The sequence below is a fragment of the Heptranchias perlo genome, chromosome 8 (genome assembly GCF_035084215.1).
Source record: "Heptranchias perlo isolate sHepPer1 chromosome 8, sHepPer1.hap1, whole genome shotgun sequence".
NCBI lineage: Eukaryota > Metazoa > Chordata > Chondrichthyes > Hexanchiformes > Hexanchidae > Heptranchias > Heptranchias perlo.
The window spans coordinates 691,669-716,624 of NC_090332.1; the positions used below are offsets into that span (position 1 = coordinate 691,669).

Below are 24,956 nucleotides of genomic sequence, written 5' to 3' on the forward strand. Positions count from 1 at the left end.
ACCAAATGTAATATTTCCAAGTTTGCTGATGACACAAAACTGGGTGGGAATGTGAGTTGTGAGGAGGATGCAAAGAGGCTTCAAGGGGATATAGACAGGCTAAGTAAGTGGGCAAGAACATGGCAGATGGAATATAATGTGGAAAAATGTGAAGTTATCCACTTTGGTAGGAAAAACAGAAAAGCAGAGTATTTTTTAAATGATGAGAGATTGGGAAATGTTGATGTTCAAAGGGACCTGGGTGTCCTTGTACATGAGTCACTGAAAGCTAACATGTAGGTGCAGCAAGTAATTAGGAAGGCAAATGGTATGTTGGCCTTTATTACAGGAGCATTTGATTACAGGAGTAAAGATGTCTTACTGCAATTATATCGGGCCTTGGTGAGACTGCACCTGGAGTATTGTGTACAATTTTGGTCTCCTTACCTAAGAAAGGATATACTTGCCATAGAGGGAGTGCAACAAAGGTTCACCAGACTGATTCCTGGGACTGCGGGATTGTTGTATGAGGAGAGATTGAGTAGACTAGGCCTGTAATCTCCAGAGTTTAGAAGAATGAGAGCTGATCTCATTGAAACATTCAAAATTCTTACAGGGTTTGACAGGGTAGATGCAGGGAGGAAGTTTCCCCTGGCTGGGGAGTCTAGAACCAGGGGTCACAGTCTCAGAATAAGGGGTAGGCCATTTAGCACTGAGATGAGGAGAAATTTCTTCACTCAGAGGGTGGTGAATCTTTGGAATTCTCTACCCCAGAGGGCTGTGGAGGCTCAGTCATTGAGTACATTCAAAACAGAGATCGATAGATTTCTAGATATTAAAGGCATCAAGGGATACGGGGATAGTGCAGGAAAATGGCGTTGAGGTAGAAGATCAGCCATGATCTTGTTGATGGAGCAGGCTCGAGGGGCCGGATGGCCTACTCCTGCTCCTATTTCTTATGTTCTTATACTCCAGTTGTGGTCGAACCAGTGTTTTATAAAGGTTCATCATGACTTCCATGTTTTTGTACTCTGTGTATGCCTCTATTTATAAAGCCCAGGATCCTGTATGCTTTTTTAACTGGGGTTTTTTAACTTTTTTAACATGGGGTCATTTTTACAAATTAAGGAGAACAAAAAGAGGAAATGCAAGATGAAGTTTTTTAATAAAAGGGTGGCAAGTATGTGGAACAGATTAGTGGCATGAGTGGTGGAATAAGAAACTTCAAGCATCATTAGAAAGGCACCATGATAATAATATAGACAGGTGGGCTAGATGGACCGAAGGTCTTCTCCTTCCTGAAACTGTTCCTATATATGCCTGTGTGTATAGTGGATGTATGTGTGCAAGTATATGCAGTGTCTGTTTGCACAGTGTATGCATATGTGAAGTGTCTGTATATGGGGGTGTATCTGCAGTATCTGTGTGTACAGTGGGTGTAAATGGGTGTGTATGTACAGTGGGTGTATACGGGTGTGTGTGCGCTGTATCTGTGTGTACAGTGGGTGTATATATGTCTGTATATGCAGCGTGTGTGTATCTGTGAGTGCAGTGTTCCATCAACATTCTGTCAGGAGTCCTATAAATCTGAGAGATTGTGAGCGTCTCCTTCTGGCTCACGGTGAGATTTCTTTTTAGAGTTCAGTGGAAAAAGTGAGACTAAAGCTCAATGTACAACACTTCCTTCAAATACTCCAGTGCCTACCAACAACTCCCCACTATTGCTGTACAAGTCGGAAAGAATGGAAAGGGCACTGTGGGAGAGTGTGCTGGTGGGAATCTAGCATTTGCTAAACCGTACTCTGTACATCCATTTAAATTCAAGTAAAGCCTGGAAGTGCACCAGTAATATTTTCTGTTAGCACTACACTTACATTCAGAGATCAATTCACAATAATCAATGTCAAAAATGTAGGTTATTCCATTCTAGTTGCTGAAGATGGAACATATTTGCCTTCACAGAATAATACAAAAAATAAACTTTAGACAGGCTTGGCCTGACAACAGGGCTCCCTGTTTGAAGTGTCCCGGTAGAGAGTGCAGGATCAGGCAGTACTGCCTTTCTTGTTTCAATCAGTCTGTTTTTTGTAGAGGAACTGACAGAATTTCTGAGGTGTAAGCTGACCGATGAAAGTGTGCAATAAAATAAAGTCCACTTAATTCAGAATCCACAAAAAACAAGTCAGGAGAAGCCAGGATTCGGCCCTCTGCTCTGCTCCCCTCCTGGGGTCACTCATTACTGGTGTACATCCTGCCCATTTCAGAGGGAGCTCTGTCCAATAATCTGGGAGGCCAGGGTTCATCAGGGAGAAAAGAAACTCAAAACAGAAAAGGGCCACAGATTCGAACAATTACCCAGCACTACTGGTTAGTTAACAGATTTTTCAGTATTTTAAAACAGAATGTAACTGTCCCATTGCTTACCTCAATCACCCCAAACCAAGACGATCATGGACCAAGTGAAATTGGTCAAGATCATAACCAAACTTCCTAACCTGGGCCCAGATTGTGGCATCTGAGAGGCAAATGCTGGGAGTGTTGGTACCTTGTTAGATTGTGATTATCAATGGATGTTTATTGTATTGATATAAGACATCACTTTCTCATCCCAACTGGCCACTAGTACTCACCAGCCTGATCTTACACTCCCACAGGAGGCCCCGAGTTGCCGTAAAGCCTGTCCATGATCTCAGGTAAGCATATGCAATACACTGAAACGTCACGTCTTAACAACAAAGCACTACTAAGCTGTAAGGACGATGGCTGATACGTTTGTACCAGTGGAAACAACAGTTGTGCGATTGCTAACATTCTGCGGGGAATGGTTGTCGTGACACATTAATACAGGTTCTGCTGCTAGGCCGATCCCACAATGAGCAAATCGGACTGGATGGGGACCCATAATCTCTTCAATCCAATGAAGTGTGGTGTTGGGCTGTGTTGTTATCCTGCTAGTACACACAAAGATCCGGGAACTTCATCTCATAAACTGGCACTGACCGGGACTGTGTCTGGCCGTAACCAGCCGTGATCGTGCCTGATGGGCTTGGAGGTGGCCTAGAAATAAAGAGAAATGGTTAGAAAAGACAAAGTGAGAGAGTGGGCTAACAGTCGTTCAGTTCTTCAGTGAGGTTATATGGGTCACATTACAAACCAGTAGCAGTTCTTATTGTATCAGGTATACAGCTATACCAGACAGAGATGCAAGTAAATCTACAGGTTAAATACAAAGATAATAGGATTAAGGAATAAGTTTCCAGGGAAGGAGACTGAAGTGCACAGTATAAATCGGGTTAGTGATACAACGATTAGACATGATTATGGAGAGAGAAGGGACAGAAGGATATGGTGAGAAGGTGTATAGGTGGGGTTGGGGGATATGAGGAGAAGGTGAATATCTGGGGTTGAGTGGTTAGAAGGTGGGTGGGTGGATTTGAGGGATATGGTGAGAAGGTGAGGGATGGGGTTAGGAACATAGGAACAGGAGTAGGCCATTCAGCCCCTCGTGCCTGCTCCGCCATTTGAAAAGATCATGGCTGATCTGTGATCTAACTCCATATACCTGCCTTTGGCCCATATCCCTTAATACCTTTGGTTACCAAAAAGCTATCTATCTCAGATTTAAATTTAGCAATTGAGCTAGTATCAATTGCTGTTTGTGGAAGAGAGTTCCAAACTTCTACAACCCTTTGTGTGTAGAAATGTTTTCTAATCTCGCTCCTGAAAGGTCTGGCTCTAATTTTTAGACTGTGCCCCCTACTCCTAAAATCCCCAACCAGCGGAAATAGTTTCTCTCTATCCACCCTATCTGTTCCCCTTAATATCTTATAAACTTCGATCAGATCACCCCTTAACCTTCGAAACTCTAGAGAATACAACCCCAATGTTGAGGGATACGGTGAGAAGGTGGGTAGGTGGGGCAGAAGGGAGGGAGGGAAAGAGGAAGGACACATATGTGTAGCATGTTTCATGTCACAGTGAATTACTTTGGAAGTGCTGACTCTGTTGTTATGTAGGTAAATGCAGCAGCCAATATTCGCACTGCAAGGTCCCACTAGCAGCAAATGAGATAAATGACCAGTTCATCTGTTTTAGTGGTGTGGATTGAGGGATAAACATTGGCCTGGACATCAGGAAGAGCTCCCCTGCTCTTCTTCGAATACTGCCGTGGAACAGGCAACATGGGCCATGGTTTAACACCTCATCTGAAAAATAGCAGCTTTGACAGTGTAGCACTCCCTCTGTACTGCACTGAAGTATCAGCCTAGATTATGTGCTCAAGTCCAATACAATTTTTTGACTCAGAGGCGAGAGTGCTACCACTGGGCCAAGTCCACCATCTTTGTTAGTGAAGACCATCATTTCCTGATTTTCCATCATATTTCCATTTAATTTCTTCCTGAAGGGACTTGTCTCACCTTTAATAGTCTGTGTACTTCATACACCACCATAAGGTACGTTCCTGCTTCTTGTTGTTTATCTATTCTCCTCTATTAATCATTTATTAAAATAATCTAACATCTAATAATCATTTCAGTTATTTTTGCCAGAGGTTGAGCCCACAAATTGTTCAATCCTTGTACCTTATTGAGAACTAATTCGTTCTCACTCTTGACCTCTGGTCTCACCTTGAAGCTTTCCTCCCTTTCTTTCCCCCCTCCCTTATAGTGGGATCAGAAACTTCCAGTATTTCCCTTATTTTGCCTTCTCACATGATAGTTTAGTGGTTATGTTACTGGAGTAATAATCCAGAGAACTTGAGTTCAAATTTGAATTCAGTTTAAAAAATCTGGAAATAAAAAGCTGGTCTCAGTAAAAGTGACCACGAAGCTGTCGGATTGTTGTAAAAACCCAACTGGTTCACTGATGTCCTTTAGGGAAGGAAACCTGCCGTCCTTACCCGGTCTGGGCCTGTAAGTGACTCCAGTCCCACACCAACGTGATTGACTCTTAATTGTCCTCTGAAGTGGCCGAGCAAGTCACCCAGTTGTATCAAACCGCTATCAAGAAGGCGGCCCATCACCACCTTCTCAGGGCAATTAGGGGCGGGCAATAAACACCGGCCTCGCCAGTGACACCCACAGCTTGAAAATGAATAAAAAGAACTTCCCTCCATACAATTCACTGTACAGCACCAAACTTTGATTGTCTATCTCCATTGGGCTCAACAAAACTGATGGCAATTTAACCCACAATTCTCCACAGCTGTCTGAGTTTTCAGATGGGCTTTTCAACGATTTCATAGTGCAAGGTAAGTAGGTACTTCGGTCTCCCGCAAAACTTACCTTATAGTTATCTCAAATATTTGATTCAGTTTACTCTGCAGAATGGTTGCCTGAAATTAAAGGAATGAGAAGCACAACGTAAATATGTAAAACCATCAAATGATCCACCGGACAGGCAACGATTGTGTACAGGATATCTTACATTCAATTATCTTAACTTCAGGACCAAACCCTACTCCATCATTCCCAATATATGGAATGTCAGTACACCTTCCTCTATTACTCCCCTTTTAGAAAACAGCAGTGCACTAGATTGGCAAGATTCTACAGCACAAAAATAACCATAACTGGGTCAAAATCCTGGAACTCCCTACCTAACAGCACTGTAGGAGAACGTTCACCACACGGACTGCAGCGGTTCAAGAAGGCGGTCCACCACCACCTTCTCAAGGGCAATTAGGGATGGGCAATAAATGCCGGCCTCGCCAGCGATGCCCATGTCCCATGAACGAATAAAAAAAAACCCAGCAGCAACTATAAACCGAGTCTCACACTCTACAAACAAAATACAAAGACCAGTATTTCTGCATTACAGCTGGCCATTCTCTTTTCTAAATCTGGACTGACAGATGTTGAGGTTGGGAACAGGAGTTGGCTATTCAGCCCATTAAGCCTGATCTGCCCTTATAGTACCCATGGGAGCTCTTTATCTTTTTAATCCCAATTCCCCATCCTCTCATTATATCCCATTATACCCTTAGTCCCAAAATAAGCATCCACCTACCTTTTAAACATCTCAATTGATTCTGTGTCTATGACCCTCTGAGTCAGTGCATTCCCCACTCTCATAGCCCTGTGTTTTTCTAGGATTCCCTTTTAACTGGCTGCACTCAAATTCTACGATTCTGTCCCGTTGTTCCAATTCCCCAAGCAGAGGGAAGAGTCATTCCCTACCTACACTCAATTCCCTTCGTTATTATAAATACCTCAGTGAGATCACCCCTTAACCTTCTTATCTCCAACGAGTATAATCCAAGGTTACCTGTTTCTCATCATAGCTCAGACCCTTTGTCCCAGGCACAATCCTGATGAATCATCGCTGGACTTTCTTCATTAATATTACATAGAATTGCATAGAACATACAGCACAGAAACAGGCCATTCGGTCCAACTGGTCTGTGTCAGTGTTTATGCTCTATATGAGCCTCCTCCCACCTTACTTCATCTCACCCTATCAGCATATCCTTCTATTCCTTTCTCCATCATGTGTTTATCTAGCTTCCCCTTAAATGTATCTATGTTAGTCGCCTCAACTACTCCTTGTGATAGTGAGTTCCATATTCTATCCACTCTTTGGATAAAGAAGTTTCTCCTGAATTCCCTATTGCATTTATTAGTGACTATCTCATATTTATGGCCCCTAGTTCTGGTCTCCCCCTCAAGTGGAAACATCTTGTCTTTTGTACCCTATCAAACCCTTTCATAATCTTAAAGACCTCTATCAGGTCACCTCTTGGTCTTCTCTTTTCTAGAGAAAAGAGGCCCAGCCTGTTCAGCCTTTGCTGATAAGTATAACCTCTCATTTCTGCTACCATCCTAGTAAATATTTTTTGTACCTTCTCCAGTGCCTCTATATCCTTTTTATAATGTGGAGACCAGAACTGTTCACAGTGCTCTAAGTGTGGTCTAACCAAGGTTCTGTACAAGTTTAACATAACTTCTCTGCTTTTCAATTCTATCCCTCTGGAAATGAACCCCAGTGCTCAGTTTTCTTTTTTTTAAATGGCCTTATTAACTTGTGTCACTACTTTTAGTGATTTGTGTATCTGTACCCCTAGATCCCTCTGCTCCTCAACCCTATTTAGACTCTTATTATCCAAGCAGTGTGTGGCCCCCTTATTCTTTCTACCAAAATGCACCACCTCAGACTTATCTATATTGAAATTCATTTGCCAATTACACTCACACTCTGCAAGTTTATTAATGTCTTCTTGTATTTTGTTGTACTCCTCCTCTTAATTATAGCCCTTAATTATACCCCTTAATTTGGTGCCATCCGCAAATTTTGAAATTGTACTTCCGATTCCTGAGTCCAAATCTTTTATGTAAATGGTGAACAACAGTGGTCCCAGCATTGATCCTTGTGGAACACCACTTCCCACCTCTTGCCAGTCTGAGTAACTACCTCTACTCTCTGTTTTCTGTTTTGTAGCCAGCTTGCTATCCATTCTGCTACTTGTCCTTTGACTCTGCATGCTCTAACCTTAGTCATGAGGTCCTTCAATATATCCTTCTTATGGTGCGACACTCAAAACTGAACCCAATATTAAGACATGATAGATGGGGGAAATGCTGTGGATGTAGTGTATATGGACTTCAGGAAAGCCTTTGACAAGGTATGACATGGGAAATTACTAGAGAAGATTAAGGGGAAATAGGGGAGGATAGTAAACTGGATTAAAAATTGGTTAGAAGGGAGAAAACAGAGTAGGAGTTTTCCAGAGTGGTTGGAAGTGGGTTGCGATGTCCCACAGGGTTCAGTTCTGGGGCCACTTCTGTTCACTGTGTATATCAATAATTTAGATAAAGGCCTCAAGAGAGTGGTGACTGAATTTGATGATGATGCCAAAATAGGAGGTATAGTTAATTCTTTAGAAGACCAAAGGAAGCTGCAAAGGGATATCGATAAGGTGGGGGAATGGGCTAAAAAGTGGCAGATGGAACTCAATGTCAGTAGTGTGAGGTGATACATTTTAGTAAACATATAACCGCAATAATGATTCTGCGAATGGAAGTCGGGTCAGTGCTGTGGCAGAGCAGAGGGATTTGGGGGTCCAGGTTCACAGAACATTAAAGGCAGCACCTCAGGTTAATAGGCTGTAAATAAAGCTAATGGCATTTTAGGTTTTATCACAAGGTACAGAATATAAAAGCTAAGAGGTGATGATGAGCCTGTATAAAATCTTAAATAAGACCTCAGTTGGAGTACTGTGTGCAGTACTGGGCTCCACACTATAGGAAGGATATTGAAGCTTTAGAGAGGGGACAGCACAGATTCACTAGGATGTTGTGTGGCATGAGGAAATATATATATGAAGAAAGATTTTAACAATTGAGTCTTTTTAGAACAACACAGATTATAGGGCGAGAAAAGTCACCCGGTCGGGATGGGATGTATCCTAGTTTACTGAGGGAAGTAAGGGTGGAAATTGCGGAGGCTCTGGCCACAATCTTCCAATCCTTCTTAGATATGGGGGCAGTGCCAGAGGACTGGAGGATTGCAAATGTTACACCCCTGTTCAAAAACAGGGAGAGGGATAAACCCGGTAATTAAAGGCCGGTCAGCCTATCGTCGGTGGTGGGGAAACTTCTAGAGACAATAATCCAGGACAAAATTAAATGGCACCTGGAAAAGTCTGGACTAATAAATGAAAGTCAGCACAGATTTGTTAAAGGAAATTCATGTTTGACTAACTTGATTGAGTTCTTTGATGAAGTAACGGAGAGGGTTGATGAGGGTAGTACTGTTGATGTTGTGTATATGGACTTTCAAAAGACATTTGATACAGTACCACATAATAGACTTGTTAGAATTAAAGCCCATGGGTTAAAGGGACAGGGGCAGCGTGGATACAAAACTGGCTAAGGGACAGAAAGCAGAGAATAGTGGTGAACGGTTATTTTTCAGACTGGAGGGAAGTATAGATTGGCGTTCCCCAGGGGTCGGTATTAGAACCACTGCTGTTTTTGATATATATTAATGACTCAGACTTGGGTGTACAGGGTATAATTTCAAAGTTTGCAGATGACACGAAACTTGGAAATATGGTAAACAATGTGGAGGATAGTAACAGACTTCAGGAGGACATAGACAGACACATGGCAGATGAAATTTAATGCAGAGAAGTGTGAAATGATACATTTTGCGAGGAAGAATGAGGAGAGGCAATATAAACTAAATGGTACAATTTTAAAGGGGGTGCAGGAACAGAGAGACAACAGGGTTGTATGTACACAAATCTTTGACGGTGGTAGGACAAGTTGACAAGGCTGTTAAAGAAGCATATGGGATCTTGGGTTTTATTAATAGAGGCATTGAGTACAAGGAAGTTAAGCTAAACCTTTATAAAACACTGGTTAGGCCTCAGCGGGAGTATGGTTTTGAATTCTGGGCACCACACTTTAGGAAGGATGTCAAGGCCTTAGAGGGGGTGCAGAAGAGATTTACTAGAATGGTACCAGGGATGAGGGGCTTCAGTTATGTGGAGAGATTGGAGAAGCTGGAATTGTTCTCCTTAGAGTAGAGAAGGTTAAGAGGAGATTTGATAGAGGTGTTCAAAATCATGAAATGTTTTGATAGAATAAATAAGGAGAAACTGTTTCCAGTGGCAGAAGGGTCGGTAACCAGAGGACACAGATTTAAGGTGATTGGCAAAAGAACCAGAGGTGACATGAGGAATCATTTTTTAAGTAGCGAGTTGTTCTGATCTGGAATGCACTGCCTGGAAGGGTGGTGGAAGCAGATTTAATAGTAACTTTCAAAAGGGAATTGGATAAATACTTGAAAGGAAAAAAATTAAAGGGCTATGGGGAAAGAGGAGGGGAGTGGGAGTAACTGGACAGCTCTTTCAAAGAGCCGGCACAAACATGATGAGCCGAATGGCCTCCTTCTGCGCTGTATCAGACTATGGAACTATGATATGATAGAACTGTTTAAAATTCTGAAAGGATGGGAATCATAGAAATTTACGGCACGAAGGAGGCCATTTGGCCCATCGTGTCTGTGCCATAGATACAAGATTAAATGTAAAAGATTTAGAACAGAGAGCAGGAGAAACTTCTTCACAGAGAGTTGTGAGGCTGTGGGATTCACTTCCAGGATTAGTGGTTGAGGCAAAATCTGTCAACATTCAGGATTAGGTTGGATAGGAGGATGAAGGAAAGGGGGGGTGAAGGGATATGGGAACAGGGTGAGTAAATGTGATTAGGATGATTTTCTGATGTGGAGGGTAAAGGCTGAGAGGGACTGGTTGGGCCAAATGGCCTGTTTCCGTGTTGTAAATTGCGGTGTATTTCTATGTATCCCAGGTGAGGTTGGGCCAGCACTTCCTTGTTTATATTCCATGCCTCATGTGGTGAAGCCACTACCTCATTGCCCCTTTTGATCACTTTTTGCACCTGTGAGTTATCTTTTAATGACTAATTCCCTGTGCCCCGAAATTACTTTGTACATCTACCCCAGCCCCACATCCGTGTCCTTTAGTATTGTGTCATTCTATGTAAACTACTTGCATGTGCCATCATGGACCTTCTCTCCACAGAAAGATGTTGAGTCTTTAGTAAATCTCTCCATACACTCTCTTACAAACTGCATGTCCTTACCCTTGCTCCACAATGGGCTGCTATCTCTTCAAATGGAGCTTTCTGAAACTTTTCCACCACCTGCCGTCGCCTCTCTCTCTCCTGCTCCTCCATGGCACCGCCATCTACTGACCAAGGACAGAGTATCAGAGCAGGCAGTGACATACACCTCAGTGAGGCTAGCTTGAGAGGATTACGCACCAAGGGCTCTATTTTAGCACCCGCTATCGGGTGCGTTCCTGGCGGGGGGGCTCCGAAAATCGGAGAATCCCGGAGCTGGACCGGAGCCCGCCCCGAACCTGCGCACTTCCGGGTTCCCCGCTGACATGCCGGCGTGCGCGCACAGCCCCCGCTGGTGGGAATCCCGCAGGCAATTAAAGCCAGTGGGATGCCACTTGACAGTATTCATTTAGGTATTTCAGGTCATTAACTGACCTGATTAAGGGATTATGTGGGATTTTAGAACAAACTGGGACTGTTTCCCATACTGGGGGAAACACTCCCAGGTCAAATGGACGTGTTGCAGCTGTCAGCCTGTGGCAGCTGCAAAGGTCCATTTGACAGGTGGGGGGGGGGAGACCCTCACTCATTGCAGGAGGCCACTCTGTCACTTGGGACAAAGTTTGGCCTCCACCACCCTCCTCCTGACAGTCAAAGTCACCAACCTGCACACTTACCCCGGGGTCCGGAGACATGTACCTACCTTGCGGACCCCCTCAGATCTACATCTTGTAGATGGGGGCCGCCGTAGCTGCATTCATGACCTCCTCGGAGGGCGAACAGCATCACCAGCCTCACCATCCACGCCGTCCACCTCTGACACGTGGAGTGCCACAACAGAGTGCTGTGACACATCCACCTGTACAGCAGGAGGGAGGGCTACCGCAGAGAGAGATGCGTCGCAGAGGGCACTACCCTCGCCACAGGGTCCACAGACCGAGGCTCAGCCTCCTGGACCTCTCTGAGCAGCAGTGCACATGGAGGCTCAGAGTCACTCGACATGTAGTCGTGGACATCTGCAGCCTCTTTCATGCCGAGCTGCTCCTGGCTGGCCCGAGCACCATCTTCTTACCTGTCGCTGTCAAAGTCACCACTGCCCTCAACAACTTCTCCTCCGCATCCTTCCAGGGTGCAACCGGGGACATCGCCGATGTCTCTCAGTCGTCTGCGCAGAAGAGCCCTGCAAGTACACCTACACCCACTCTGCAGTGACACAATGGGTGGCATCAGTTGTGGGTCCTCATAGTGATCCTCAGGAGCGGGCATTATTGCACAAACCAGACAGGATTCGCGAAGACGTGGCAGTAGTGGTGCCAATATAATATGTAATGTGAGTTGTTCAGAAATTCAATATAAGTAACACCCATGACAAACCCTCAAACACCCTTGTGCATCCCCTTCATGCTCACGACACGTTTGCCTTACGCTGCCGACTGCACATATGTGATGCATGCCCAGTGGCTGCAGCACAGGTAGTGGCAGGTTGAGTGAGGCTGGCCGTGAAAGAGATGCACGAGAGGGTGAGTATGAGATAGAGCCATGAGATTGTATGAGGATTGGGTTGAGTGGTAGTGGTGGGATGAGTACTGGCGAGGTGAGTAGGTGCAGGTAAGATGAGGATGAGGTTTGAGTGGGTATGAGGGGTGATGTGACAGAGTAGTGTTGGCAGTGCAGAAGGAGATGTGGGGTGGGGGCAGTGATGTGGCAGATGGAGTGTAGGGGAATGAGTAAGTGTACTCACTTTGGCTGGCCTACTGAGGTCATTGGAGTGCCTCCTGCACTGTATGCAGGTGGGCGATATGTTGGTTGCGCTGGTGACCTCCCCTGCCACCTCGAGCCAGGCCTTCCTGGTGGCAGAGGCAGGCCGCTTCCTCCCGCCCGCCGGGAGGAAGATCTCTTCCTCCCCCTCCTCCTCACCCCATGTATTGATGCCTGGAATGAGGCATCATTAAACTGGGAGCAGCCTTCCCCCTGGGCTGCTCCATGCTGTAATTTTTGCTATTTGTTGCAGCATCTGTCAGTGGAGGACTGCCCCTTTAAATAGAGCGCCTCCAGCTGACAGATCTTACTGGGCATGCGCAGCCCGCCCGACGCGCAGATCAGCAGTGGGGAACCCGGAGGAGCAGGTAAGTGGATCCAATTAGTGGATTGTCTGCTACGATCGCGCGGGAAGCTGACTAATTTCACCGGGCGCATTACCCACGCGCCCGATAGCCCCCCCGCCGAGAACCCGCAGCCCTGCTAACATCGGGCCCCAAATGTCAGTGCTTGATTCGAGTGCTCCCAACCTCCCCATTGTTGATTTTAATGGGAATGCCTCGAATCAGATGTGTTGACCTCTCTGCCAGTTCTCTTATCCTCGCTGCCATTGAGTGAAGCTTCATTCTAGAAGCGCTGCATCATTGAATTTAGGGACATTCACCAAGGAAAGGATATATTCCATCATCCTTTTTTGGGATTTTCCACGCCTTGGATCATTCCGGGCAGAGATGGAGGTCTAGATTTTCTGTCCAATTTTGGGCAATAATCAGGGGACGGGGGCAGGAAGTGTTGTGGGATGCGGGAGGTGGGATCCTACCTACTTTGGCACCAGCCCAATTTTCCGCCATCAGTTCATGCAGATGACAAGAGCCCCCACTATTTTTGGTGTGTGCACGTATATGAGACGGTAATATCGTATGCTGCATTTTCCATCATTACTGCCTCAGTTCCACTGATTGATGTTCATGCTGGAAAATCCTTGTGAGGCACTACCCTCAAGGCAGGTGTCAGTTTAAAGAGTCAAGTTTTTACATTTCCAGCTGTTGCAAACACCTCATTACTGACAGCTTCTTTTGCAGGTTGTCACAGAGTTATACAAAATCTTCAAGTCGAACTGCAGCCCAACTACATTGCATGCTCCGCACTGCCACTGGCTGTTAAGATCACTGCTGCCCTTGACTTCTCAGGCTGCGACAGCGGAAAGCTGCAACATCAGCCAAACAGCTGTGCACAGATATTCTAATGGAATGAGCAGGACCTTATCTACTGCTGTCCTCAATGGGAGGACCTGGACCTTTTCTGCTGCTGTCCACAATGGGAGGACCTGGACCTTTTATACTGCTGTCCACAATGGGAGGACCTGGGCCTTTTATACAGCTGTCCACAATGGGAGGACCTGGGCCTTTTCTACTGCTGTCCTCAATGGGAGGACCTGGATCTTTTCTACTGCTGTCCACAATGGAAGGACCTGGACATTTTCGACTGCTGTCCACGATGGGAGGACCTGGACCATATTTACTGCCTTCCACAATGGGAGGACTTGGACTTTATCTACTGCTGTCCTCAATGAGACGTGCTGGATCTGATCTGCTGCTGTCCACATTGGGAATACTGAACCTTATCTGCTGCTGTCCACAATAGGAGGTTCTGGACCTTATCTACTGCTGTCCTCAATGGGACATGCTGGACCTTATCTGCTGCTGTCCTCAATGGGACGTGCTGGATCTGATCTGCTGCTGTCCTCAATGGGACGTGCTGGACCTTATCTACTGCTGTCCTCAATGGGAGGACCTGGACCTTTTCTACTGCTGTCCACAATGGGAGGACCTGGACCTTTTCTACTGCTGTCCACAATGGGAGGACCTGGACCTTTTCTACTGCTGTCCACAATGGGAGGACCTGGGCCTTTTCTACTGCTGTCCACAATGGGAGGACCTGGGCCTTTTCTACTGCTGTCCTCAATGGGAGGACCTGGATCTTTTCTACTGCTGTCCTCAATGGAAGGACCTGGACATTTTCGACTGCTGTGTACAATGGGAGGACCTGGACCATATTTACTGCCGTCCACAATGGGAGGACTTGGACTTTATCTACTGCTGTCCTCAATGAGACGTGCTGGATCTGATCTGCTGCTGTCCACATTAGGAGGTACTGAACCTTATCTGCTGCTGTCCACAATAGGAGGTTCTGGACCTTATCTGCTGCTGTCCACAATGGGAGGTTCTGGACCTTATCTACTGCTGTCCACAATGGGATGTGCTGGACCTGATCTGCTGATGTCCACACTGGAAGGTTCTGAAACTTACCTGCTGCTGTCCACAATGGGAGGACCTGGACCTTATCTACTGCTGTCCTCAACGGGACATGCTGGACCTTATCTGCTGCTGTCCTCAATGGGACGTGCTGGATCTGATCTGCTGCTGTCCTCAATGGGATGTGCTGGTTCTGATCTGCTGCTGTCCTCAATGGGACGTGCTGGACCTTATCTACTGCTGTCCTCAATGGGAGGACCTGGACCTTTTCTACTGCTGTCCACAATGGGAGGACCTGGACCTTTTCTACTGCTGTCCACAATGGGAGGACCTGGACCTTATTTACTGCCATCCACAATGGGGGACTTGGACTTTATCTACTGCTGCCCTCAATGAGACGTGCTGGATCTGATCTGCTGCTGTCCACAATAGGCGGCACTGAATCTTATCAGCTGCTGTCCACAATAGGAGGTTCTGGACCTTATCTACTGCTGTCCTCAATGGGATGTGCTGGATCTGATCTGCTGCTGTCCTCAATGGAACGAGCTGGACCTTATCTACCGCTGTGCTCAATAGGAGGACCTGGACTTTATCTACTGCTTTCCACAATGGGAGGACCTGGACCGTATTTACTGCTGTCCACAATGGGATGACCTGGACTTTATCTACTGCTGTCCTCAATGGGATGTGCTGGACCTTATCTGCTGCTGTCCACAATGGGAGGTTCTGGAACTTATCTGCTGCTGTCCACAATGGGAGGACATGGACCTGATCTACTGCTGTCCTCAATGGGACGTGCTGGATCTGATCTGCTGCTGTCCTCAATGGAATGAGCAAGACCTTATCTACTGCAGTCCTCAATGGGAGGACCTGGACCTTTTCTGCTGCTGTCCACAATGGGAGGACCTGGACCTTTTATACTGCTGTCCACAATGGGAGGACCTGGACCATATTTACTGCTGTCCACAATGGGAGGACTTGGACTTTATCTACTGCTGTCCTCAATGAGACGTGCTGGATCTGATCTGCTGCTGTCCACATTAGGAATACTGGACCTTATCTGCCACTGTCCACAATAGGAGGTTCTGGACCTTATCTACTGCTGTCCTCAATGGGATGTGCTGGATCTGATCTGCTGCTGTCCTCAATGGAACGAGCTGGACCTTATCTACCGCTGTGCTCAATAGGAGGACCTGGACTTTATCTACTGCTTTCCACAATGGGAGGACCTGGACCGTATTTACTGCTGTCCACAATGGGATGACCTGGACTTTATCTACTGCTGTCCTCAATGGGACGTGCTGGACCTTATCTGCTGCTGTCCACAATCGGAGGTTCTGGACCTTATCTACTGCTGTCCACAATGGGACGTGCTGGACCTGATCTGCTGCTGTCCACAATGGGAGGTTCTGGAACTTATCTGCTGACGTCCACAATGGGAGGACATAGACCTGATCTACTGCTGTCCTCAATGGGACGTGCTGGATCTGATCTGCTGCTGTCCTCAATGGAATGAGCAGGACCTTATCTACTGCAGTCCTCAATGGGAGGACCTGGACCTTTTCTGCTGCTGTCCACAATGGGAGGACCTGGACCTTTAATACTGCTGTCCACAATGTGAGGACCTGGGCCTTTTATACAGCTGTCCACAATGGGAGGACCTGGATCTTTTCTACTGCTGTCCACAATGGAAGGACCTGGACATTTTTGACTGCTGTCCACAATGGGAGGACCTGGACCATATTTACTGCCGTCCACAATGGGAGGACTTGGACTTTATCTACTGCTGTCCTCAATGAGACGTGCTGGATCTGATCTGCTGCTGTCCACATTAGGAGGTTCTGGACCTTATCTGCTGCTGTCCATAATAGGAGGTTCTGGACCTTTCCTACTGCTGTCCACAATGGGAGGATCTGGACCTTATTTACTGCTGTCCACAGTGGGATGTGCTGGATCGGATCTGCTGCTGTCCACAATAGGAGGCTCTGGACCTCATCTACCGCCATCCTCAACGGAACGTGCTGGACCTTATCTACTACTGTCCTCAATGGGACGTGCTGGATCTGATCTGCTGCTGTCCACAATGGGAGGTTCTGGACCTTATCTGCTGTTGTCCTCAATGGGAGGACCTGGAACTTATTTACTGCTATCCACAATGGGAGAACCTGGACCTTATTTACTACTGTCCACAATGGGAGAACCTGGACCTTTTCTACTGCTGTCCACAGTGGGAGGATCTGGACCTTATTTACTGCTATCCACAATGGGAGAACCTGGACCTTATTTACTACTGTCCACAATGGGAGAACCTGGACCTTTTCTACTGCTGTCCACAGTGGGAGGATCTGGACCTTATTTACTGCTGTCCACAATGGGAGGACCTGGACCTTTTCTACTGCTGTCCACAATGGGAGGGCCAAGACCTTAGTTACTGCTGTCCTCAATCGGATGTGCTGGATCTGATCTGCTGCTGTCCTCAATGGGATGTGCTGGACCTTATCTGCTGCTGTCCACAATGGGAGGTTCTGGAACTTATCTGCTGCTGTCCACAATGGGAGGACATGGACCTGATCTACTGCTGTCCTCAATGGGACGTGCTGGATCTGATCTGCTGCTGTCCTCAATGGAATGAGCAAGACCTTATCTACTGCAGTCCTCAATGGGAGGACCTGGACCTTTTCTGCTGCTGTCCACAATGGGAGGACCTGGACCTTTTATACAGCTGTCCACAATGGGAGGACCTGGGCCTTTTCTGCTGCTGTCCACAATGGGAGGACCTGGACCTTTTATACAGCTGTCCACAATGGGAGGACCTGGGCCTTTTCTACTGCTGTCCTCAATGGGAGGACCTGGATCTTTTCTACTGCTGTCCACAATGGGAGGACCTGGACCATATTTACTGCTGTCCACAATGGGAGGACTTGGACTTTATCTACTGCTGTCCTCAATGAGACGTGCTGGATCTGATCTGCTGCTGTCCACATTAGGAATACTGGACCTTATCTGCCACTGTCCACAATAGGAGGTTCTGGACCTTATCTACTGCTGTCCTCAATGGGATGTGCTGGATCTGATCTGCTGCTGTCCTCAATGGAACGAGCTGGACCTTATCTACCGCTGTGCTCAATAGGAGGACCTAGACTTTATCTACTGCTTTCCACAATGGGAGGACCTGGACCGTATTTACTGCTGTCCACAATGGGATGACCTGGACTTTATCTACTGCTGTCCTCAATGGGACGTGCTGGACCTTATCTGCTGCTGTCCACAATCGGAGGTTCTGGACCTTATCTACTGCTGTCCACAATGGGACGTGCTGGACCTGATCTGCTGCTGTCCACAATGGGAGGTTCTGGAACTTATCTGCTGACGTCCACAATGGGAGGACATAGACCTGATCTACTGCTGTCCTCAATGGGACGTGCTGGATCTGATCTGCTGCTGTCCTCAATGGAATGAGCAGGACCTTATCTACTGCAGTCCTCAATGGGAGGACCTGGACCTTTTCTGCTGCTGTCCACAATGGGAGGACCTGGACCTTTAATACTGCTGTCCACAATGTGAGGACCTGGGCCTTTTATACAGCTGTCCACAATGGGAGGACCTGGATCTTTTCTACTGCTGTCCACAATGGAAGGACCTGGACATTTTTGACTGCTGTCCACAATGGGAGGACCTGGACCATATTTACTGCCGTCCACAATGGGAGGACTTGGACTTTATCTACTGCTGTCCTCAATGAGACGTGCTGGATCTGATCTGCTGCTGTCCACAATAGGAGGTTCTGGACCTTATCTGCTGCTGTCCATAATAGGAGGTTCTGGACCTTTCCTACTGCTGTCCACAATGGGAGGATCTGGACCTTATTTACTGCTGTCCACAGTGGGATGTGCTGGATCGGATCTGCTGCTGTCCACAATAGGAGGCTCTGGACCTCATCTACCGCCATCCTCAACGGAACGTGCTGGACCTTATCTACTACTGTCCTCAATGGGACGTGCTGGATCTGATCTGCTGCTGTCCACAATGGGAGGTTCTGGACCTTATCTGCTGTTGTCCTCAATGGGAGGACCTGGAACTTATTTACTGCTATCCACAATGGGAGAACCTGGACCTTATTTACTACTGTCCACAATGGGAGAACCTGGACCTTTTCTACTGCTGTCCACAGTGGGAGGATCTGGACCTTATTTACTGCTGTCCACAATGGGAGGACCTGGACCTTTTCTACTGCTGTCCACAATGGGAGGGCCAAGACCTTAGTTACTGCTGTCCTCAATCGGATGTGCTGGATCTGATCTGCTGCTGTCCTCAATGCAACGTGCTGGACCTTATCTACTGCTGTCCTCAATGGGAGGACCTGGACCTTATCTACTGCTGTCCACAATGGGAGGATCTGAACCTTTTCTACTGCTGTCCACAATGGGAGGACCTGGACCTTTTATACTGCTGTCCACAATGGGAGGACCTGGACTTTATCTACTGCTGTCCTCAATGGGACGTGGTGAACCTCATCTGCTGCTGTCCTCAACGGAACGTGCTGGACCTTATCTGCTGCTGTCCACAATGGGAGGAACTGGACCTTATCTGCTGCTGTCCACAATGGGAGGTTCTGGAACTTACCTGCTGCTGTCCACAACGGGAGGACCTGGACATATCTGCTGCTGTCCTCAATCGGATGTGCTGGATCTGATCTGCTGCTGTCCATAATGGGAGGATCTGGACCTTATTTACTGCTGTCCACAATGGGAGGACCTGGACCTTTTCTACTGCTGTCCACAATGGGAGGATCTGGACCTTATTTACTGCTGTCCACAGTGGGATGTGCTGGATCTGATCTGCTGCTGTCCACAATAGGAGGCTCTGGACCTCATCTACCGCCGTCCTCAATGGAACGTGCTGGACCTTATCTACTACTGTCCTCAATGGGACGTGCTGGATCTGATCTGCTGCTGTCCACAATGGGAGGTTCTGGACCTTATCTGCTGTTGTCCTCAATGGGAGGACCTGGACCTCATCTACTGCTATCCACAATGGGAGGACCTGGACCTTATTTACAGCTGTCCACAATGGGAGGACCTGGACTTTATTTACTGCTGTCCTCAATGGGACGTGCTGGTCCATTTCTGTCCACAATGGGAGGATCTGGACCTTATTTACTGCTGTCCACAATGGGAGGACCTGGACCTTTTCTACTGCTGTCCACAATGGGAGGTTCTGGACCTTTTCTACTGCTGTCCACAATGGGAGGATCTGGACCTTTTCTACTGCTGTCCACAATGGGAGGACCTGGACCTTTTCTACTGCTGTCCACAATGGGAGGACCTGGACCTTTTCTACTGCTGTCCACAATGGGAGGACCTGGACTTTATCTGCTGCTGTCCTCAATTGGACGTGCTGAACCTGATCTGCTGCTGTCCACAATAGGAGGTACTGAACCTTATTTGCTGCCGCCACAATAGGAGGACCTGGACCTTATCTACTGCTGTATACAATGGGTGGACCTGGACCTTTTCTCCTGCTGTCCACAATGGGAGGACCTGGACCTTATCTGCTGCTGTCCTCAATGGGACATGCTGAATCTGATCTGTTGCTGTCCTCAACGGAACGTGCTGGACCTTATCTACTGCTGTCCTCAATGGGAGGACCTGGGCCTTATCTACTGCTGTCCACAATGGGTGGACCTGGACCTTTTCTACTGCTGTCCACAATGGGAGGACCTGGACCTTTTCTACTGCTGTGCACAATGGGAGGACCTGGACCTTCTCCACTGCTGTCCACAATGGGAGGACCTGGACCTTCTCCACTGCTGCCCACAATGGGAGGACCTGGACCTTATTTACTGCTGTCCACAATGGGAGGACCTGGACTTTATCTACTGCTGTCCTCAATGGGATGTGCTGGATCTGATCTGCTGCTGTCCACAATAGGAGGTTCTGGACCTTATCTGCTGCTGTCCCCAATGGGAGGACCTGGACCTTAGCTACTGCTGTCCTCAACAGCACATGCTGGACCTTATCTGCTGCTGTCCACAATGGGAGGGCCTGGACCTTAGCTACTGCTGTCCTCAATGGGAGGGCCTGGACCTTATCTGCTGCTGTCCACAACGTGAGGGCCTGGACCTTAGCTGCTGCTGTCCACAATGGGAGGGCCTGGACCTTATCTATTGCTGTCCACAATGGGACATGCTGGACCTTATCTACTGCTGTCCACAATGGGACATGCTGGACCTTATCTACTGCTGTCCAGAATGGGAGGTTCTGGACCTTATCTGCTGCTGTCCACAATGGGATGTGCTGGACCTTACCTATTGCTTTCTTCAGGGTTTCATAAGTGATTTCCTCGGCTGGCATCTTCTGTAACAAGGGACAGAGATTAAAAAGTTACACAGAGCCCTCTATATTAACAAAATGTATCAGTCAAACAGAAAAACTAAGAATTGCCCAGAAGTATGAATGTGGTGAGCAAAGACTAATTAACACAAATTAATTGTGATTTTAGTTGATGGGTACCATGTGGAGTTAAACAGTGTATATACCCAGGAGAAACACTCAGCTCACTTGCCAGTTGTTATTTAAGAGCTTCTCCCGTTGAGCAATTTCACTTTTTCATCTCTCACACTCCCTAATCTGTTTCCTTCTGTGAGTGTTATTGCTAAATTAGTGCAATCAGTTTAAAAGGAGCTATAAACTCATTCACTCCAACTGCCCTGACTACTGTCCCCACATATCCAATTCAAACAAATGAATTCTCCCCTTAATCTCATCAAGATGAAGGAGGTTTACAACACAGAAGGAGCCCATTCGACACATTGGGGCTGTGCTGGCTCTTTGCTAGAGCAATCCAAAACTAATCCAAGTGCCACGGTCTCCCCATAGCCCTGTACCGTCCTCTGCTTCAAATATTTATCCACTTTTCCCTTAAAAGGTGCAATGGTCTCTGCGCCAACCACTCCCTGTGGCAAAGCATTCCATGCTCCATAAACCCTCTGTTGAAAGGTATTTCTCCAACATTCATCCCTATCTCCCCAGCCACAGGAATAGTCTTTCCCTATACATTCCATCAAAACCCATCATTATTTTAAAAACCCCTATTAAATCTCCTCTAAGCCTTCTCTGTTAAAGTGGAAATAGTCCAAGTATCTCAAGTATCTCCTCATAACTATAGTTGCTCATCTGTTGGCATCATCCGGGTGAATCTCCGCTGTACAGTCTTTGTGGCTTTAATGACTTTCTATTATGATGCGGCATCCAAAAAAGCACACAGAACTCGAACTGTAGCCTAACCAGTGTTTTGCACATATTAATGATAAGGATCAGATCAAAGCTCTGCAGTCCTGCCACATCTAGTCGTGAATGGTGGTGGACAATTAAACAATTAACGGGAGGAGAAGGGTCTGTAAACATCCCCATCCTCAATGATGGCAGAGTCCAGCACGTGAGTGCAAAAGACAAGGCTGAAGCTTTTGCAACCATCTTCAGCCAGAAGTGCCGAGTGGATGATCCATCTCGGCCTCCTCCCAATATCCCCACCATCACAGAAGCCAGTCTTCAGCCAATTCGATTCACTCCATGTGATATCTAGAAACGGCTGAGTGTACTGGATACAGCAAAAGCTATGGGCCCCAACAACATCCCAACTGTAGTGCTGAAGTCTTGTGCTCCAGAACTAGCCGCGCCTTTAGCCAAACTGTTCCAGTACAGCTACAACACTGGCATCTACCCGACAATGTGGAAAATTGCCCAGGTATGTCCTGTCCACAAAAAGCAGGACAAATCCAATCTGGCCAATTACCGCCCCATCAGTCTACTCTCAATCATCAGCAAAGTGATGGAAGGTGTCATCGACAGTGCTATCAAGCAGCACTCACTCACCTGATGAAGGAGATAATCTCCGAAAGCTTGTGATTTTGAAATAAAATTGTTGGACTATAACCTGGTGTTGTAAGATTCCTTACATTTGTCCACCCCAGTCCATCACCGGCATCTCCACATCATGGCTTCTTGAACCACTGCAGTCCGTGTGTTAATCATCACTTCTTTACTATTGTACTCCAAGCCCCTATTTAAAACCCCCAAAATGCCGTTTTAAAGCTTTATCTACCTGTACTGGGTTTCAAATACATAATTCCCTGATAGTATTTGCATTATCAGGGAATGATGTATTTGAAACCCAGTTCTCCTTATTGATTCACACACTTTAGTGTCTCTCCACTAAGTGTATATCCCACCACTTGTTTGTCCTCCCAAAATATATTATCTCACACTTATCCACATTGAATTACATGTACTAACCAGTCAGTGACTTCCTGGAGTTCTTTACAGCTCCTCACTGTTTGCCAACTGTCGAACGTTTATGCCACAGTAAAATTTGAAACCGTGCTCAAAATGCTAAAATCAACATTTATATATACCGAGAATAAAAGAGGACCCCAGGGTTCAATGCTGAGGAACATCTCCAATATGCCCAGGGGGTCAGCATCAAACAGACCCAGGTACAGCATGGGTTAGATACAGAGTAAATCTCCCTCTACAATGTCCCATCAAACACTCCCAGGGCAGGTACAGCACAGGTTAGATACAGAGTAAAGCTCCCTCTACACTGTCCCATCAAACAAACACTCCAAGGGCAGGTACAGCATGGGTTAGATACAGAGTAAAGCTCCCTCTGTACTGTCCCATCAAACACTCCCATGGCAGGTACAGCACGGGTTAGATACAGAGTGAAGCTCCCTCTGTACTGTCCCATCAAACACTGCCGGGGACTGTGGGTAAGGCCACGAGGCACCACTCCCACAGAAGCACTGTGGACCAACTCTCACCTCCCCTCACAGGGACGCTCCACATCATTATTCCAGGGGAATGTGTGGTCCTGGTGTAAATACCCTCACCCTGCCGGCACAAAGCTCAGTTCCTCCACAGAAGGAGCTTGTTCAATTCTTTCTGAGCAGTGCCATTGTGTGTTGCTGAGCCCTGCTACTGTGGTGGTTCCTGGAGCTCATTCAGTTAGCAGGCAGCCCTTACTGTCTCAGGGTATTCTAACGAGCCGGCTCTAGGCTCTCTAACCCAAGACAAGCTGCCAATATCAAGGTCAGGGACGTACCTCCTCTTTTTCTGGACTGTTGCGTGACTCCACTTCCACCTGCAGTGAAATGGTCTCTCCAATGCTCTTCCTCTTTGATAAGCGGTCTTCATCTGTGACACACCAGACACAGCACAAATTAATCTCAGTCTTTTGAAAAGGAATTTTTTGTGATTTATTCTGGAGAAATACCTGTCAATGGCCCAGGTATAGTGTTTGTTCACTCAGGCAAAGTAAGCAGGCTGGGCCCCCAAAGAAAGCTCATGTTTTTTTGAAAATAGATTTCTGTGTTGCCCCCTTACATAGGGACTGAGGGTGTGTTGGATGGGGTCTCGGGAAGTGGGAGTGGGCCTGTGCCTGGGTAATCGCCCCTCCCATTGGGGCCCATGCACCAGACTCTCTAGCTGTTGGGGTAAGCAGGTGCTGGATATGCCAGCTCCCACTGACTCTGCACACTGTTGGGGTCAGCGCTGGAGGGCATTGGTGGGCATGGTCCCAGCATAACCACCAGGATCACCACTCACAAACATTCAGAGCCTCTCACTGGGAAATGGGCCCCACACCCAGCTGGACATTTCCACATAAAGTGTGCTTGTAATGGCAGGAAGATTACCCTCCCTGTGCTGGGACCAGACCCCTCCCTGTGCTGGAGCGGGATCGTCCCAACCCACTCTGAACTAGCACTCTAACTTCATGTCTCAGTCCCATTTAAGCCAACGAGCTGGTTGCTCTTGCTCCTATTAATAGTGCTGTCGATACCAATGGGATCTTCCCAGCTCCGAAGTGCACAGTTTCCTGCACTACAATAGTTGCAGTTACCTGGTTTTGACTGTGTACCAAGGAGACACACCTACTACCCTTCCTGTCCTCATCTAAGCTAGTTTGGATATCACAAGTTGTTCCTTCGCCAGTCTCAAGCTCCTTGCCATGAGTATCCCAGACCTCTAACAGCACAATCACCCTCTGTCACTGCCTCGTTCAGTCTGGGATCCTCCAGTCAATAATTTTGTTGCTGCAGAAGCACAGATGGATAGTCTCATAGGATTCGGAGGAGGCCATTTATTCACACAATTCCCAAGTCCTGCTTGGTTGAAGTTGTCAGCAGAAGTAAGAAAGGGCGTACTGCAGTCCCATACCTGTGAACTGTGGAATGTAGGGGATTCCCAATCTCTCAGAGCTGTATCCGCTCCCTGCCAGAACCTCACTAATCTTACTCTGCAAGAACAGCACCTCCTTCTCCAATTTGTCCATAGACTTGGGCACCCTGTAGAACAGAAAGGCAAGATTCCCATCAGTA

At 47.1% G+C, this 24,956-nt stretch overlaps 1 protein-coding gene across 1 annotated transcript in view; it reads right to left on the reverse strand.

Moving 5' to 3' along the window:
- Window positions 1–303: 303 nt before the first annotated feature.
- Window positions 304–24,956, reverse strand: part of LOC137324322 (protein EFR3 homolog B-like) — a 100,586-nt gene continuing 75,933 nt past the window's right edge. The window contains exons 18-23 of the mRNA XM_067988470.1: window positions 24,796–24,923; window positions 23,681–23,772; window positions 20,886–20,934; window positions 10,587–10,690; window positions 5,265–5,314; window positions 304–3,036 (exon numbers count right to left, since the gene is read on the reverse strand). Coding sequence (XP_067844571.1) covers window positions 2,931–3,036; window positions 5,265–5,314; window positions 10,587–10,690; window positions 20,886–20,934; window positions 23,681–23,772; window positions 24,796–24,923 — 529 coding nt within the window. The 3' untranslated portion in view covers window positions 304–2,930. The remainder of the gene's footprint in view (window positions 3,037–5,264; window positions 5,315–10,586; window positions 10,691–20,885; window positions 20,935–23,680; window positions 23,773–24,795; window positions 24,924–24,956) is intronic.